An 18,899-nucleotide genomic window follows, 5' to 3' on the forward strand; every position below is an offset into this window, starting at 1 on the left:
TATAAATGTACATGAACAATAATCCCTTTGCAGTGAAATTTCAATGTGAAGCTGGTAGTATACAAAAAAGATGATACTTTTTCACCATAATCTATTGGTCTTTAAATTGAACTTCTAAAATTGACAAACCATTAGCCAGACTCATCAAGAAACAAAGGGAGAAGAATCAAATCAACAAAATTAGAAATGAAAATGGAGAGATCACAATAGACTACACAGAAATACAAAGGATCATAACAGACTACTACCAACAGCTATATGCCAATAAAATGGACAACTTGGAAGAAATGGATAAATTCTTAGAAAAGTATAACTTTCCAAAACTGAACCAGGAAGAAATAGAAGATCTTAACAGACCTATCACAAGCACAGAAATCGAAACTGTAATCAGAAATCTTCCAGCAAACAAAAGCCCAGGACCAGACAGCTTCACAGCTGAATTCTACCAAAAATTTAGAGAAGAGCTAACACCTATCCTACTCAAACTCTTCCAGAAAATTGCAGAAGGTAAACTTCCAAACTCATTCTATGAGGCCACCATCACCCTAATTCCAAAACCAGACAAAGATGCCACAAAAAAAGAAAACTACAGGCCAATATCACTGATGAACATAGATGCAAAAATCCTTAATAAAATTCTAGCAAACAGAATCCAACAACATATTAAAAAGATCAGACATCATGACCAAGTGGGCTTTATTTCAGGAATGCAAGGTTTCTTCAATATCCACAAATCAATGTAATACATCACATTAACAAATTGAAAGATGAAAACCATATGGTTATCTCAATAGATGCAGAAAAAGCCTTTGACAAAATTTAACATCCATTTATGATAAAAGCCCGCCAGAAAGCAGTAATAGAAGGAACATACCTCAACATAATAAAAGCTATATATGACAAACCCACAGCAAACATTATCCTCAATGGTGAAAAATTGAAAGCATTTCCCCTAAAGTCAGGAACAAGGCAAGGGTGCCCACTTTCACCACTACTATTCAACATAGTTTTGGAAGTTTTGGCCACAGCAATTAGAGCTGAAAAAGAAATAAAAGGAATCCAGATAGGAAAAGAAGTAAAACTCTCACTGTTTGCAGATGACATGATCCTCTACATAGAAAACCCTAAAGATTCTACCAGAAAATTACTAGAGCTAATCAATGAATATAGTAAAGTTGCAGGATATAAAATTAACACACAGAAATCTCTTGCATTCCTATACACCAATAATGAGAAAACAGAAAAGAAATTAAGGAAACAATACCATTCACCATTGCAACGAAAAGAATAAAATACTTAGGAATATATCTACCTAAAGAAACAAAAGACTTATATATAGAAAACTATAAAACACTGATGAAAGAAATCAAAGAGGACACAAACAGATGGAGAAATATACTGTGTTCATGGATTGGAAGAATTAATATAGTGAAAATGAGTATACTACCCAAAGCAATCTATAGATTCAATGCAATCCTTATCAAGCTACCAATGGTATTTTTCACAGAACTAGAACAAATAATTTCACAATTTGTATGGAAATATAAAAAACCTCGAATAGCCAAAGCAATCTTGAGAAACAAGAATGGAACTGGAGGAATCAACCTGTCTGACTTCAGGCTCTACTACAAAGCCACAGTCATCAAGACAGTATGGTACTGGCACAAAGACAGAAATATAGATCAACGGAACAAAACAGAAAGCCCAGGGATAAATCCACGCACCTATGGACACCTTATCTTCGACAAAGGAGGCAAGAATATACAACGGAGAAAAGACAATCTCTTTAACAAGTGGTGCTGGGAAAACTGGTCAACCACTTGTAAAAGAATGAAACTAGAACACTTTCTAACACCATACACAAAAATAAACTCAAAATGGAGTAAAGATCTAAACGTAAGACCAGAAACTATAAAATGCCTAGAGGAAAACATAGGCAAAACACTCTCCAACATAAATCACAGCAGGATCCTCCATGACCCACCTCCCAGAATACTGGAAATAAAAGCAAAATAAACAAATAGGACCTAATTAAAATTAAAAGCTTTTGCACAACAAAGGAAACTATAAGCAAGGTGAAAAGACAGCCTTCAAAATGGGAGAAAATAATAGCAAACGAAGCAACAGACAAACAATTAATCTCAAAAATATACAAGCAACTTCTGCAGCTCAATTCCAGAAAAATAAACGACCCAATCAAAAAATGGCGCAAAGAACTAAACAGACATTTCTCCAAAGAAGACATACAGATGGCTAACAAACACATGAAAAGATGCTCAACATCACTCATTATTAGAGAAATGCAAATCAAAACCACAATGAGGTACCATTTCACGCCAGTCAGAATGGCTGCTATCCAAAAGTCTACAAGAAATAAATGCTGGAGAGGGTGTGGAGAAATGGGAACCCTCTTACACTGTTGGTGGGAATGCAAACTAGTACAGCCACTATGGAGAACAGCGTGGAGATTCCTTAAAAAACTGGGAATAGAACTGCCATACGACCCAGCAATCCCACTGCTGGACATACACACTGAGGAAACCAGAATTGAAAGAGACACGTGTACCCCAATGTTCATTGCAGCACTGTTTATAACAGCTAGGACATGGAAGCAACGTAGATGTCCATCATCAGACGAATGGATAAGGAAACTATGGTACATATACACAATGGAATATTACTCAGCCATTAAAAAGAATACATTTGAATCAGTTCTACTGAGATGGATGAAACTGGAGCCCATTATACAGAGTGAAGTAAGTCAGAAAGAAAAACACCAATACAGTATACTAATGCATATATGTGGAATTTGAAAGAAGGTTAACGATAACCCTATATGCGAGACAGAATAAGAGACACAGATGCATAGAACAGTCTTATGGACTCTGAGGGAGAAGGTGAGGGTGGGATGTTCTGAGAGAATAGCATTGAAACATGTATATTATCATATGTGAAACATAACACCATTCCAGGTTCGATGCATGAGACAAATACTTAGGGCTGGGGCAACGGGATGACCCAGAGGGATGGGATGGGGAGGGAGGTGGGAGGGGGTTCAGGATGGGGAACACATGTAAACCCATGGCTGATTCATGTCAATGTATAGCAAAAACCACTACAATACTGTAAAGTAATTAGCCCCCAACTAAAACAAATAAATTTATTAAAAAATAAAATAAAATAAATAAAAATTTTAAAAAAGAAACAGAAAAATAAATAAATAAATAAATAAATTGAACTTCTGTCTCATAATGTCAGCTCTATGAAGACATTTCAGTTGAAACAAGCTTATTAATAAGGTTCTTCTGAAAATGGATGCAAAGTTATACAAAAGATGGCAAAAGCCTTATTAACTACACATATCAATCTCAAAAGCTCATAAATTCAGAACTGTTCTATGAAAACATGGACTTTATTCTGCATTGCTCCAAAATGTAGACTAGATATGGAATTTATAGGATAACAAAATATTAAGCATGTTTTCTAATTTGGGGGGGAAGAAGAGCAGTATATGTGGGTGTGGGTAACCTAGCTGAGATCTTCAACAAATAGGAGAAGTTACAGGCTTTCCACTTAAGGCATTTTCAAGCACATAGTAACTAATTCTCATAAATTATAAAGAAGGAATTTCTGCACTAAGGGAGAGGTCCGATTAGAAGACACAAATAGCTTTTCCCACTCAAGGATTCTTCTATAAATCCAGATAACAAGGTTCCTTTCTGGCTAAGCAATCAATTTTTAATTCTGCTTGGGTGAAATTTTTAAACAGCCAATAATAATCAGAATTAATACTATAGTTAGGATTGAGTAAGAATTTTAGAATTTTAAATGGAAAGAGAAACAACTTGCTAAAATAAATTACTGGAGAAACCTGAAAAAAACTGAAAATCACTTAAACTTTGTGGGATATATAAATTTGGGCCACTGGAAGACAAGAAGTATAAGAACTATTTCAGAAAAAGCAATGTGCTTATTAATAACTTTTTCCTCTATTAATCAAGTAGATGAAAACACATAAACTTTTCTTATTATGATAATCATTAATCAAAAACATTAATCTTTATAACAATGAAACAGCAGCAACCACCATTCATTTGGGCTAATTCATTTATTCTGATAAGCCTTACCAGCTGAGTATCCACACTTCACTAATAAAGAAAATAATTCAGGGAACCTAACAGGTTATTCAAGAAATGTTTAGAGCTAACCTAGAAAGTCAAAATGTACTCCATTATTAATGCCATTGGTTGTGTTGAAATACATAACTGTATTCTATATCCATACTAAAAATGCCAAATTGTCTTCAAGTGATAATTATAAATTATGTCTATCACACATATCAGTATCACTGCTATTAAGATTTAAAACCTAAACAAGGACTTTATGAAAACTTTAGCATTTCCAACATTTACTAGAATCACATTTAGTAATTAAAGGCTCAGGAAGTCAGCTAAGATGGAAGAACCTTTAAGAATTCTCATTCTAGTCTTTTCTCTAAGGCTAAGTCTAAACTCATTGTGTTTAAAGAAAAAAAAACAAAAAAAACCCCACAAAAGCCAAGCAGTTCTGAGTATAGAACAGGCATGTTTGAGTCCAAAGCTTTAAAGAATAAAGACTGCTTACTAGAATGGTAAGACACACAAGAAATTCAATATACTTAAATTACATGGTAGAGGATAATTATAAACTCAAATTTGTGATTAAAACCACTGAAGTAAAATCAGATGTCAAACTCGAAAGTAACGTTAACTGGTTTCAGTGTAAAAATTATTATTTACATAGTAAGAATTACTATTACTGTACTTATTATAAATTCAAACGAAATATCTCACCCTTACAAGATCAGAGTCGTCTCTCTTGTCACTTTTTTTTCCCGGCAAAGGTGAAGACATTGTGTAATCTTCATTTTCACTGTGATCCATTTCAGAACTATCAAGCCTTTTAATACAGATATTTGTAATTATTATTACAATCAAAGCTTAAAAGTTCTTCCTGTTCCCAGTGTAGCTTTATAGCTTTATGAACAAAAAGTTTCATTCTTTCCAAAAAGTATCCATTTTATTTTTATGGTGGTTTAGTCCCTAAGTCATGTCGGACTCTCTTGCGATCCCATGGACTGTAACCGGCCAGGCTCTTCTGTCCATGGAATTCTCTAGGCAAGAATACTGGAGAGGGTTGCCATTTCCTTCTCCAGGGGATCTTCCTGACTCAGGAATCGAACCTGGGTCTCCTACATTGCAGGCAGATTCTTTACCAACTGAGCTGCAAGGGAAGCACTTTAATATATTTAACACCATTTGGCTATTTTCCATTACCAGCTGAGCTGCAAGGGAAGCACTTTAATATATTTAACACCATTTGGCTATTTTCCATTACCAACTGAGCTGCAAGGGAAGCACTTTAATATATTTAACACCATTTGGCTATTTTCCATTACCAATTGAGCTGCAAGGGAAGCACTTTAATATATTTAACACCATTTGGCTATTTTCCAACCTTCTCCCTTTTCATGCCTGCCTGAGATTACTATTCTAGCTCCTCTATTCCCCATCAGTAACCTAGGTAATCTTCTAAAATTGCAAATTAGATCACTAGACTCTACATCTTCCAGTTTTACTTAAAGTCAAACCAAATCCTTTACATTATCCACACAGGCCAAACATAATTTGGCTACCTCTCAACTTCATCCCTGACCGTTATTCTCTAATCCCTACTCGCCAACCAAAATGATCTCTCACACACACACCTAGCTCATTCCTTTATAAAGAGTCCTGGTGAACAAAAAAGACACAACTTAGAAACTGAACAACAACAAAAAGCAAAAAATGCTAAAACTAATTAAAGTGTAAATTATTTTCCTTTTTTCTTAAGAAAATAAAAAATTCAAAGTGCACAGCATAATTTGAAAGCACTTTTTTAAAACAAAGAAGTTATATACATGCCCAGGAAAAGAAATTCAAAACCACACCAGGGCTTCTCCCTCCTACACTAGATTCCTGTGTACACCATGAAGACGCTGGGTACTCTGCCCAAAACTTTTGATGCATGTATACGGGCATGTAAATACAAATTCTTCTTAAAACTCAAAAATACTTTACACTGTTCTATTCTTTGTCTTTTCCATTCAATCACATATTGTGGAAACTCTTCATACGAGCTCATACGTCATCATTTTTAAAGGACTATGTATTCCACTGCATAGATGAGCTGTAATTGAAAGATTTACATTCACTGGACACTTAGTTTGGAAACCAGCTTATGCCTAACAACGGATTGCCCCAACAAGCTAAAATATGAAAGGCTATGGAGTACCCATCTAAGTGAGTAAGCAAATACATTTACCTGTAAATGGCTATCAGTGTTAAAATAGGAATGTACAGATATGCACTGACTTTCACTCACTGACATTAAGGGTAAAAGATGTTATCTTAGATCTCATAGCCTTGGTGGAGTCCTTAATGTAAAGCATGGTATTTCTTGTGTACTTACCTCCCTTTTATTCTTCCAGGAGAGCTTGGATTTGAGCTGCTGCTTGCATTGCTTACAGTTTCCATTCGTGATGATTTTGTCTGAGATTGTTTGCCTGCTGATGAAAGCGGCTTATTAACAGCTCCTAGAACATTGGTTGTTTTGGGCTGAAATGAAAAGTGCATATCTCTTTCTATTTGATAAAAGCCAAAAGAAATTTAGATATAAAAAATCACAAATAACACCTGCCAAAGTATTTACATTTATAAATCATGAAAAGCCTGCCTATCCCTAAGCAAAATAAGAATTATAAACTGAGTATCACTTGAATAAATAAAAAACTGTATTAACAGAATAACAGTTAAGTTTCTAAGTTATCTACAGTAAGAAGGCTTACATAGAAAGTGAGAACATAAAAAACGTATAGTCAACAATGAAAATTGACAATCAGACTCTTGCTAGGGAGGGACATAAGATGTCTTTTTACTTTAATATTACAGAATAAGAAATTTAAGAAAGAAGATATAAAGAGTTTTACCATAAGCTAAGAAATATGTTCTATGTCTCAATCTGAAACTATATAGTAAAAATAACTTTTTCTTACTAAATGTATTTTCTTTTGATACACCAATTTAAAAGAAATACAAAATAATACAATTATACCAACAGTCACACTAAAATAAACTACCACATAAAAATTAAAACAATTTTCAAAACATACTTTTCCAGGAGTGAAAAATGATTTCATTTCTGGAGGCAGATAATTTTTGGTGTTACTGAAGTTCTGGAAGCAAGGGAAAAAAAAGACACAGTCAATGACTTCTGAAACATTGTATCTATGAAGCAAATCAGAAGTCAACAAAGCTTAAATTAGAGCAGCATTTGTTTTAAAGTGCATTTTAAAATACGTATTTATTGAAATTAAAAATCAGTTGAAACACAAAATTTCAGTCACTAATTTTAAATGCTGTAATAGCTAAAACTAACCTTGTGCTAGTATTAACACACCATTTTTGAGCTCTAATATGCTAGAGCTGTAAGAGCACCTGAACAAAAACATGCTTATATAATAATATTCTACAGGGAAGAGACCACATAATACTCCTCTTATCTCAATCACAAAAAAGTGAATGCCTAAATGCAGACAGTCCCTTTTTAGACGAACCTACAAGGCCTGTTCCAATCTCTATACACTGGGGTTAAGATATTAACTGGTATTCTGCTTTAAAAAAACAAACAAACAAGGTAATGACTGTTATAAACCTCCAAGAGATTCTTAAAAATACCTTTTTTAGAATAATACTATACTTGAGTTTTCTGAGAGTGGCTTGAGAAGATCCCTGTAATGTTCCCCAGGTATTACACCTGCTCCAATGTCAGTTCTGATTCTTTCCTCATACCAGTTAGAAATTTCAAGGGCTTATAATTTCAGACTGTATCAGCATTCTCCTTCCCGTTTTGAATCAATGGCCCTTAACTTGTTGATTTACCAGCTTTGATCACATTTTTGCCTGTGCTCTTAAGACTAACAAAAAACTCAGAAAACAATAAAAATTCTAGATCATCTTAACTCATTTCTGAACCTATCTGTGTCCTCCCGCTTGGCCCATATTCTGATCTTGAACATGGTTAAGATTCACGGCGACCTTTCCCCATATGTAAGTAGTGGGTCAACTCTTGACACTGATTCCTCCTGATCGTCCCACAACCTAGTGGTGATAATACATTTTATTTCAACTTACACAAATAAATCCTAAAATAACTACCTTGTCAGGCTGGGTGAAAAAACGAGCTGGCAGTACTGGGTCTTTAGGAGATTCCAAACTATATGTGGTGCTTTTTGACATGATGATATTCATGGCAACATCACATACAGTATACAGTTTCTGCAATGGGTATTAAACAAAAAGAAAAAAATCAGGTACTTAAGTTGGCAAACTAGACTCTGTGAATTAGGAGTAATCCCAGAACATGCATTTAGTATGTAGTTTTCAGGACAACAGTGTAAGTTAAAATACTTACTCTATTATTGTCATTAGTTTACTATAACAGCATTACTACTATTCTCTACTGATTCTATATTAGTAAGTCTAATTACTAACACGAATACTACTATTTACTACTAGTAGAAAAGACTGATGCTGTCTACATAAGTCTCATACCCTATGCTCAAATGCTTAAAGTCAATACAGAAACATAACTATTTACAAAGAATTACATACTTCATTCATTTTGGCATCATCTGGTCCTTGAGCATCTTTTGTTTGTTTAATATTTTCTACCATCTTTCTGATAAACGCATGACTATTATTTTCATTTTTAGCCATTAGTATTTCCAGAACAAACCAAAGACACCTAAAAAATACCAAGAAAAATATTCACTATTAAATACAGATATAATTCTAAATATAATGAACTCCAAGAGCAGAAAAAATTAAAAAGAAACAGCTATAAATCAATAGAGAAAAAAAAGTACGTCACATACATATCACAACATATCAGCAATGTAGGTAGGAGTTCATAACATCCTTTCTCAAAGTCTCACTAATTTTGCTAGGTAGATAGAAAAGTTAAAAAAAAAACAGAAATGGTAGAAATAAAGAAGTGATCTTAATCCCTAGCTATGGCAGGGAGGGAGGACTCCCTAAAACAATAACTGGGTCATAAAGTGAAGATTCTAATATTCTAAGATTGACTGTGGTTCTGACTGAAGTCTTTAGGAAACTCTAACAACCATAAGAGCCTCCATCAATAACTTGAGGAAAAAGTCAGGGCTGACAACTTTACATACTAAAGGGGAAAAAAAAGTTTCATACCTCAGTTTCAGGGTAATTATATTAAATTCTATTCAAGAAAAAAATTAAAGTCCTTTGTCTCTGTATTATGCATACAGAATGGGACAGAGTGATAGTACAGAGGAAAAAATGGGAGAAGAGGGAAATGTGAAACAAGGTATCGTTCTAGAAGGGAAAAAAAGTAACCCCTGAGACCTCAGGCATAGGTTACAGTTCCTTTTCTCTAACAAAAAGGAGATCACTCAGGGCTGTACTAGACCATTCATAAATACAGCTCCAAATGTTTATTTAGTAAGTTTCAAGGAATATTTTATCTATTTAAAAAAAAAAACAAAACCCAACGTGTTCTGAGAAAGAGGAATGGCTAAAAGTTTTCCTTAGTATAATCACACTAACACAAAATTCATTTTGGGAAAACTAATTGCTTATTTTTTAAAAATAGAAACTGTGGCAAAAAGAGGGTAAAAGCCTTTTCTCTTGTCATGAGAAAATTACCAGTAATTTAATTTTATTCTCTCGAAGCACCACAAATACTTAACTATAAAATATTTCTATGAATCAAGAAACCAAGAGTTATTTTCATTTAATAAGAAGCTAAAAGCATAAGAAATTAATTTATTCAAAACCACAGAGGTCATCCTTTACTGTAACAGAAATAGGATCTCATCTCTATTTAAGGGAGTCTTACAAAGACTTCTCTAAATATCATTATATTCCTCCATCCTACACCCTGGCAGGTATATTCTTCTGGCATCTCAACAAGAATCTTTGAAAGAACTGCAACTGTCATAAATCTAATTTAGTCAGAGAATCAACAGTGAAGTATGGGAACAGTTCCCTGGTTATCAACTTGGCCCATTATTAAATTAGACTATCTTTCTTCCTTGTGCAGGAAGACAGGAACTGCAAAGGAAATATGCTTACCACGTGAATAAAGAGTGGTAATTCACTCCACAGAAAAATCTATACAGTGCTTCAGAATAAAGTAGGAAAAGATGAGAATTACAAAGCAAACTCTTTAATGGATAACTTCAATAGAAAAGAAATGCCAGACTGGTAGAGAAATACAACAGTAATACAGTTTATTATGCTAAGCTGTTTTGGGAATTATATAAGAAATGAAATATGAAGAGATGGTAGGAAAAAAGAAAAAGAGAACAAACAAGGTAAAGAACCTTAAACTCCTAAGAAATGAAATAAATTTAATACACTAATTATAACAGATTCCATTATCAGCAGGAAAGGGGAAAAACCTTCAGAAAATATGAAAATGGGATGGAAAAAGTCTTACTCTTTAACGTCTTTAAGTTGTTCAATATCCTGTACTTTGACATAATCTGGGTCATGCGCCAAAAGGTGAATTGTATATGGAACAACATACTCAGGTAGAAGAGACAATAATTTTTCTGAAAAAGAAATAAAACAAAACAAAAACATCCAGGTTAGAAAACCAAATCTTACTCATTCTTTTTCTCTCTCTGATACTCTATTTCTTGCATCCCAATAATTTAAAATATCGCTGGAAAAAAAATTACACTGAAATGTCCAGTGCTCAGGTACATCAAAAAGTTTATTCAGTTATCCATCATGGCCAATATTGATATTCCTACTAAATGCACCCTGTGCTGAGCCTACAAAGATAAATATTTCAATTTTCAACAGATATGAGAAAAAGTGACCCAAACTATACTCAAGACTGCTGCTCCTGCTGCTGCTAAGTCGCTTCAGTTGTGTCCGACTCTGTGCGACCCCATAGACTGCAGCCCACTAGGCTCCCCCGTCCCTGGGATTCTCCAGGCAAGAACACTGGAGTGGGGTGCCATTTCCTTCTCCAGTACTCAAGACTAAGGAACATAAAATCTATTTTTCTTCTTATTAGTAACTCTATGTTCAACACTCCCTTGTAAGTTGCTGTGCAAAAGGAAAACAACTAGTAAATCTTTCAGTCAGTATGGCACAAAAATAGGAAATAAAGGTTGATACTATTTAATACAATTTGCAACATAAAAACTGACAGAAAGAACAGACATTGTTTCTAGGACATTTTAAATAACAATGAAGTATCTTTTCAGTTTAAATTCAAATGTTTTAATATTTTGACTGAGATCAGTACAGTTCATTACACATAGAAATGGAAATGCTAACTAGTTTTAATAAAGGCTACTCAAAAGACCAAGATTCATACTCTGAGCAATGCTTTTTATATTTCCTACTCTTGCAATTTTAAATCAGATGTTCAGTCTAGAGTAAAATTATGTGTCAACAAGGCACCAAATTTTCTTTATTTCTATCACTGAACTCAAAGAGAATAAGCTTGTGTGTAATATTCATTTCAAGGTAGGTACAAAAGAAAAAAGTAACAAGGTTCAAAATTCAGTGAAATTTTTAAAGTCTATCAAACATGTACTGAGTGCTTACTCTTTTCCAGACCTACTATTTTAGTAGGGCTTACTATTTTAAATATAAAGATGCATAAGACTAGACGAAGACCTCACACTGAGCACAGACAGAACCAGGACAGAAGCCCTACTTTACCAAGGTCAGTACCCTAAAATAACAACAGCTAATAACTTCTAAGTACTTCTTTGGACCATGCATTATGCCAGGTGCTTTATATATATAACTTTTTAATCATAACCACCATAAGATGTAAGTAAAACTATACCAATCTTACAAAAAGGAAACTAAGGCTCAGACTGCATAAATAACCCGCCCAAATACAATCAGTAAATGGCAGAGGTGGCAGAGGTGAGATTTAACTCCAGAACCTTCAAGGTAAAGTAGGATGAGAAAGAGAGTCCCCAAACTGTATTTTAAAGGATTCAAAAGGGGCAAACCTCTCTCCTTGGTTTTGTTTATTTGTTTGGCCAGAAGGGGGAGGCAATTTCCAGACAGAGTTGACAACAGAGAAAAAAGCTGGTTACACAAATTTCAAATAATCTAGAGTACAAGGAGCAAAGAATTTACATTCAGGAATAGCTAGAGAGAAAGTTTAAAACTCAGGCTGAACTGTTTACAATAGCCAGGACATGGAAGCAACCTAGATGTCCATCAGCAGACGAATGGATAAGGAAGCTGTGGTACATATACACAATGGAATATTACTCAGCCATTAAAAAAAATACATTTGAATCGGTTCTACTGAGATGGATGAAACTGGAGCCCATTATACAGAGTGAAGTAAGCCAGAAAGAAAAACAACAATACAGTATACTAATGCATATATATGGAATTTGAAAGATGGTAACGATAACCCTATATGCGAGACAGAATAAGAGACACAGATGCATAGAACAATTTTATGGACTCTGAGGGAGAAGGTGAGGGTGGGACGTTCTGGGAGAATAGCATTGAAACATGTATATTATCATATGTGAAACAGAACACCATTCCATGTTCGATGCATGAGACAAGGGCTCAGGGCCGGGGCAATGGGATGACCCAGAGGGATGGGATGGGGAGGGAGGTGGGTGGGGGGTCCAGGAAGGGGAACACATGTAAACCCATGGCTGATTCATGTCAATGTATGGCAAAAACTATTACAATATTGTAAAGTAATTAGCCCCCAACTAAAATAAATAAATTTATTAAAAAAAAATAAATAAATAAAATAAAATATAAAAAAAAAACCCCAAAAACTCAGGCTGAGAGTTAACTACAAAGGGTCATGCTAACGAGCTTCTACTTGATCCTCTGAGCAGAAAGGAGCCAACCAAGGTCTCAAAGCAAGAAAGTGACGTGAGCTGATCTGTTTTAGGAAGATAATTTTGACAGTGGTGTGGATCAGCTGGAGGCAGGGGAACATTTACAACAGGGAGTTAGTTAGGAGTAGATATGATAATCCAAGTGAAATACAGCAGGATAGAGGAGTTGGGGAGAAACAGTGAAGACATCCAAAAGAAGAATTAAGAGGATTTAGTGACCAATGAGAGGAAAAAAGAAGGCATGAAGAATGCCTCTGACTTCTGACCTGCATAACTGGATGGCTTTTAATGCTGTTGATCAAGTCATAGAAGTCAGGGACACAAAAACTAATAGTGTGGACGGAGTGATGTGAGCAGATTTTAAAAAGGCACACAGGACTCTGATATTAATGTCAGCTACAGGTGAGGACAACCAATAAAGTTTAAAGACCTGGACTTTTTTAAACTAAAAGAGGGCACTTAGACAATCTACATAAATGTACCTCTTAACTGTTTCATTTACCTCCAGAGTTCCTGTTTTTTCCCCTTGGCCTTTTAGTCAGTTGCATAAAGAACTATGGGTTGATATTTAAATAACCATGCATTTGTATTTTAAAATGACCTTTTACGAGGAAAAGTTGCTACTGAAAAACAGTAATAACAACTTCTTACTTAATGAGGGCTGATTAGAATATAATAAACAACAAATATAATATGATTAGTAACATCATTCTGTGTTCCACAAAACTGAACTGGCAAGATGAGAAAATACACGTTTCATTTTCACACAAGCTTACCACTAACAGCTGCATGCTGTTTCAGATACTCGCGTCTCACATTGATATTTTTTACCAGACACTGCCTGGCATGAGCTCTTCTTTCTTTTACAGGGTCTTTTGCACAAAGTGCACAGATTGCCATATACTCAAGTGGAAGCCGTAATCGAGAAAGGCCTTTGTGAAGTTTCTGAGCAAACACTTGTCTTACTTGATAGCATTCATCCTGGAAGACATAATTATTCCACATGTTACCGACATGGTATCAAAGAGGAAGTAACAACTTTGGATAGGAAATCCACTATATCAGGTAATCAGAAGAATAAACATAGCACATGTACCCACAACCAGTGCTCCAGTTCACAGGACTGAGATGTGAGAAGTTAATATGGAGGCCAGAGTGATAACCTGGACCTTAAAATGACTACCAGCCACCTATGTGAGAACATATTGAATGTACTCTTAAAATAGATAAAAACCAGTAAATATTAATCCACCTTAACCTAAAATGAGATATGTAAAACCAAGTCTGAACACTATCTCATATTTACCTTTTTCATTTACTGAGCAAGATAAAACTTTGTCCAATTTAAATATTTAGTGTTCAGATTAAAACGCACAACTCCAAAGGCAGGAGTTACTAATCCCTTTCAGCAACATCACGTTCCTCTTAGTTCTATAAATGAACTGTTCATCACTGTGCCTGCTTTTCTCACACTACTTGCTCTCCTAAACCACCCACTTCCACTCTAGTAGTTAACCCGTCCTCATCTTCAAGGACAGCTCCCATATCTTCCAGAAATCACTGTGTAAATCTTTATCCTGAACCCTCTGTGCATATCTAGTACTGTGCTCTGCTAGTACTCTGCACGTATCTCCAGCCTAGCATTTAGTACACAGTATGAAAAGGACTGGTTTATCTGTCTTATGCACTGCTGTTTCTTGAAGCCAACCACTGTGATTTTATGCTTCTTTGTGCCTCGACACCTAGCACAGTGTCTGCTACAGATTATGTGAATTTTTTCTAAACTATAGGGAAAAGCTCAATATGACTTTTGAGCCATATATGAGATATACAAAGACTTTCATTATTACACTCCATCAATGAACATGTGTGATGTGTTTCATATTATTGCAACTGTATATTTATTTCTTCTATCTAGAATGCTAATTTCGCTTTTCTTCAAAACCTAGGTTGCAACATATTGCCCTTATCTTTAAATCTTTATTTTGTGCATCTTCTTTCATTTACTTTAAACTTCAGTTTATTACAATACCAAACACCCACTTTAAAAAAAAGTAGTCAAGTGCAGCTACTATGGAGAATAGTATGGAGGTTCCTCAAAAAACTGAAAATAGAGTCGCCATACAATCAAGTAATCCCACTCCTGGGCACATAATCAGACAAAACTATAGTTCAAAAAGATACCTGCACTGCCATGTTCAGAGCAGTACTGTTTACAAGAGCCAAGACCTGGAAACAACGTAAAGGTCCATCGACAGATGAATGACAAAAATACAATGGAATACTACCCAGCCATAAAATGAATGAAATATTGCCATTTGCAGCAACATGAATGGACCTGTGGATTATTATACTAAGTGAAGTAGGTAGATCAGAACGACAGATACTATCACTTATATGTGGAATCTAAACTATGACACAAATGAACCTATCTACAAAACAGAACAGACGCACAGAACAGACTTATGGTTGGTTGCCAAGGGGGAAGGTAGAGTGGGGGAGGGATGGAATGGTAGTTTGGGGTTAGCAGATGCAAAGCATTATATATAGAATGGATAACAAGGTTCTACTGTATAGCACAGAGAACTAGATTCAATATTCTGTGATAAACCATAATGAAAAAGAATATAAAAAGAATGTATGTGTGTGTCTGTATATATATATATATACACACTACTGAATAACTTTGCTATCTAGCAGAAATTAACACAACACTATAAATCAACTATACTTCAGTTAAAAAAATAGTAATCAATAAACAGAACTACTGTTTATTATCTATCCTTATACTCCACAAAATAAAATTAAACTTATATCACCCCTTTCTCATTATAACTCCTATAGGGAGAGGAATTTTGAGTATCCAATTATTCATTATGAAAATATCCAATTACAAACAAACAATATAAGTAAAAGTCAATATATCACAAATATATTCACAAATGAACAAGCTATTCGTAAGAATATTAAACAAGTGGGAGAGGGACAAATTAGAAGTATGGGATTAATAGATACAAACTAGTCAATATTATCCTGGAGAAGAGAATGGTTACCCAACGCCAGTATTCTTGCCTGGAGAATTCCATGGACAGAGGAGCCTGGGGGGCTATTGTCTATGGGGTTGCAGAGAGACGGACATGACTGAGCAACTCTCACTTTCACTCAATACTATTACCTAATATAATAAGCTATAGTGGAATATAACCTGAAGAAGCAACAGGCATCACTACACTTGTCACACCTAAAACTAACATAATGCTGTAAATCAAATATACCTCAATAAAGCAAGCAAACAACAACAAAACACTGAAGAACACTCAAATATCCTTCCACATTACTTAGATACATTTCCAAGGCCATGTTTTTGTCATTCTTTCAGTAATCACTGATGATCTAATAGTACAATGCAAATTAATTACAATGTCAACTGTGAATCACAGCAAAGGTACGAGAGTTTCAAAAGGTCATTAAGATAATGTTAGAAAAAAACTGTCAAATCATATGCAAGGCAATTGACACATTTAACAACAAAAGATGAGAAAATTGACAAGAATGATGAAACAATGGGTACAGCAAAAGAGAATCACCTAAATAAAGATTTAAAAGATGTGCTCCTGGGAAATGAGGAAGTCCTCCAATGTATGCTCTGGTTTTTGCAAAGATTTACCCTTTTCACTAGTTTATAAAAAATAGTATGAAGTAAAGAACAGATTTATCCTTTTGACTAGGTTATTAAACCAGTCAATCCTAAAGGAAATCAACCCTGAATATCCACTAGAAGGACTGATGCTGAAGCTGAAACTCCAATACTTTGGCCACTGATACAAAGAGCCAACTCATTAGAAAAGACCCCGATTCTGGGAAAGACTGAAGGCAGGAGGAGAAGTGGATGACAGAGGACAAGATGGTTGGATGGCATCACTGACTCAATGCACATGAGTTTGGGTAAGCTCCAGGAGATGGTGAAGGACAGGGAAGCCTGGCGTGCTATAGTCCATGGGGTCACAGAGTCAGACACAACTGAGCAACTGAACAACAAGGCTATTAAAAATATGAAGTAAAGATTTACACTTTGACTAGGTTATAAAAACATGTGAAGCAGAGGATAGAGTGATAAAATTTTTATCAGGAAAAATACACTCTCAAAAAAAGCAGACACTTGATACTTTCATGTTTATGGTTATAACCAGTAATTGGTTCAACATAAGGAAGATGGTATCTAATACTACCAAATATTTTCCCAAGATAAAGTTCCCAAGATAAAGTTCCAATCAAAGCTTTTATTCACTAAGAAATTCATTTTAGTCTGCATATTAAATAAACCTTTGTGTTAATTTCTGCTGTACAGCAAAGTGTACTTTTTAAGTGTAAATTATTCTGAGTTGTTTGTAGTATCTTGTAAATAGTTCAATTATTGTGTGTATTGCATTGTATTAACAGCACTTATATTTCCTTCTCCTAAGAGGTTGTCTTCTTAAGGGCTATAGCCATGACTCGCCTTCGTATCCGAAGAACCTAGAACAATGCACAGCACATAGCCATACACAGTAAATTTTCAAGAAGTGCATTCAAATTCTAAAATACCTAGACTGGCCTGGAGAATTCCATGGACTGTATAGACATGGGGTCACAAAGAGTCAGACATGACTGACTGACTTTCAAGGGCTTCCCTGGTGGCTCAGCTGGTAAAGAATCTGCCTGCCTGCAATGCGGGAGACCTGGGCTGGATCCCTGGGTTGGGAAGATCCCCTGGAGAAAGGAAAGGCTACCCACTCCAGTATTCTGGCCTGGACAATTCCATGGGCTGTACAGTCCATGGGGTCACAAAGTGTTGGACACGACTGGGCCACTTTTGCTTTCAAGATTTGTATTATTGAATTTTCATTCCTCCAGATTTACTTTCTATTCAAATACATGACAGAGGCCACTGAGATACAACATTGCCTTTAAAGAGGTCAACTCAAGTAAATACAAATAAACCATAGGCATGTAACTAAGCACAAGGCAAGTATGTATCAGGACTGTAGATATAATCTGTAGGGGATCCAAAGGAGATCTGTTCTAAGAATAAGAGCAAGTTTTGTGGAGAAGATTGTGTCTGAGCCTTGATTTGCAGAAAGGGTTGGATTTGGGTATGTAGAAATGACGAGGGTGAAAATAAAATTAGAGGGAGGCAAACTACAGGTACATAAAAGAAAAAAAAGTGTTCAGCTTCACTGAAATAAACATAGGTAAAGGGTGCTGTGCTAAACAGAATTTTTAAATGTATATGTGGGTCAAAATATTAGAAGGGCTTGAATGGCAAGGTAAAATTCTTTCTTATGAGTACAAGCCCATAAATATTTCTGACCAGGGGAGTAACATGACCAAAACTTGATAGGGAAATTTAGCCCACCATAGACAAAGTCTTCCAAGAGCACAGATGACAGCTAATAATGGGTACAGCAATCAGAATGGTTAAGGTTAAGAAGCTATGAATAAAAAACATGTAATAGATATCAAAGGACAGAATTATCTGTACTTTTGTAACAAGGTGCAAACACAAGCAAATAGTCAAATATAAATCATGCTTTCAGGTTTAAGAAATGCCATTCACCTTTACTTAATGTTTACTGAGGTTCTCTGCATGTCAGGAAAGAATAGACTGGGGAGAGATTGAGTCTTACGTTCTCAGAAAATAAGTTTGAAATTTCTGTTTGGCGTTGGAAGTGGGTCCAGAAACTTGGGAAGGGCCAGAAAATGTAGTTGTCAAGTATGAAAAAAATCAGGAGACAAAAGCCGAAAAAATGTATTTCAAAAATAAAGGTGCAGTGAGTTGTGTCAAATGATGCCAAAAGGACATGTATAATAAAGATTAAGATCACTGGACTGGGGGACTTAATTAGGTCATTTTTGGAAAACAGTGAAAGCAAATGCTAAAATGTGAGCAGGT

The 18,899-nt window shown here is 35.1% G+C and overlaps 1 protein-coding gene across 9 annotated transcripts in view; it reads right to left on the reverse strand.

The window, feature by feature from the left end:
- Positions 1–18,899, reverse strand: part of PDS5B (PDS5 cohesin associated factor B) — a 173,471-nt gene that overhangs the window by 10,531 nt on the left and 144,041 nt on the right. For 4 of the 9 annotated variants that reach the window (XM_081549210.1, XM_081549207.1, XM_081549211.1 and 1 more), the window contains exons 25-31: positions 13,744–13,948; positions 10,555–10,669; positions 8,691–8,823; positions 8,235–8,354; positions 7,190–7,252; positions 6,490–6,635; positions 4,833–4,938 (exon numbers count right to left, since the gene is read on the reverse strand). In XM_081549210.1, the coding sequence (XP_081405336.1) occupies positions 4,833–4,938; positions 6,490–6,635; positions 7,190–7,252; positions 8,235–8,354; positions 8,691–8,823; positions 10,555–10,669; positions 13,744–13,948 (888 nt within the window). The remainder of the gene's footprint in view (positions 1–4,832; positions 4,939–6,489; positions 6,636–7,189; positions 7,253–8,234; positions 8,355–8,690; positions 8,824–10,554; positions 10,670–13,743; positions 13,949–18,899) is intronic. The other 5 variants (XM_081549212.1, XM_081549209.1, XM_081549213.1 and 2 more) reach the window with 2 other exon arrangements.

Source organism: Giraffa tippelskirchi, chromosome 12 (assembly GCF_054371585.1).
Source record: "Giraffa tippelskirchi isolate mGirTip1 chromosome 12, T2T-mGirTip1v1.2.pri, whole genome shotgun sequence".
In the NCBI taxonomy this organism is placed as follows: domain Eukaryota; kingdom Metazoa; phylum Chordata; class Mammalia; order Artiodactyla; family Giraffidae; genus Giraffa; species Giraffa tippelskirchi.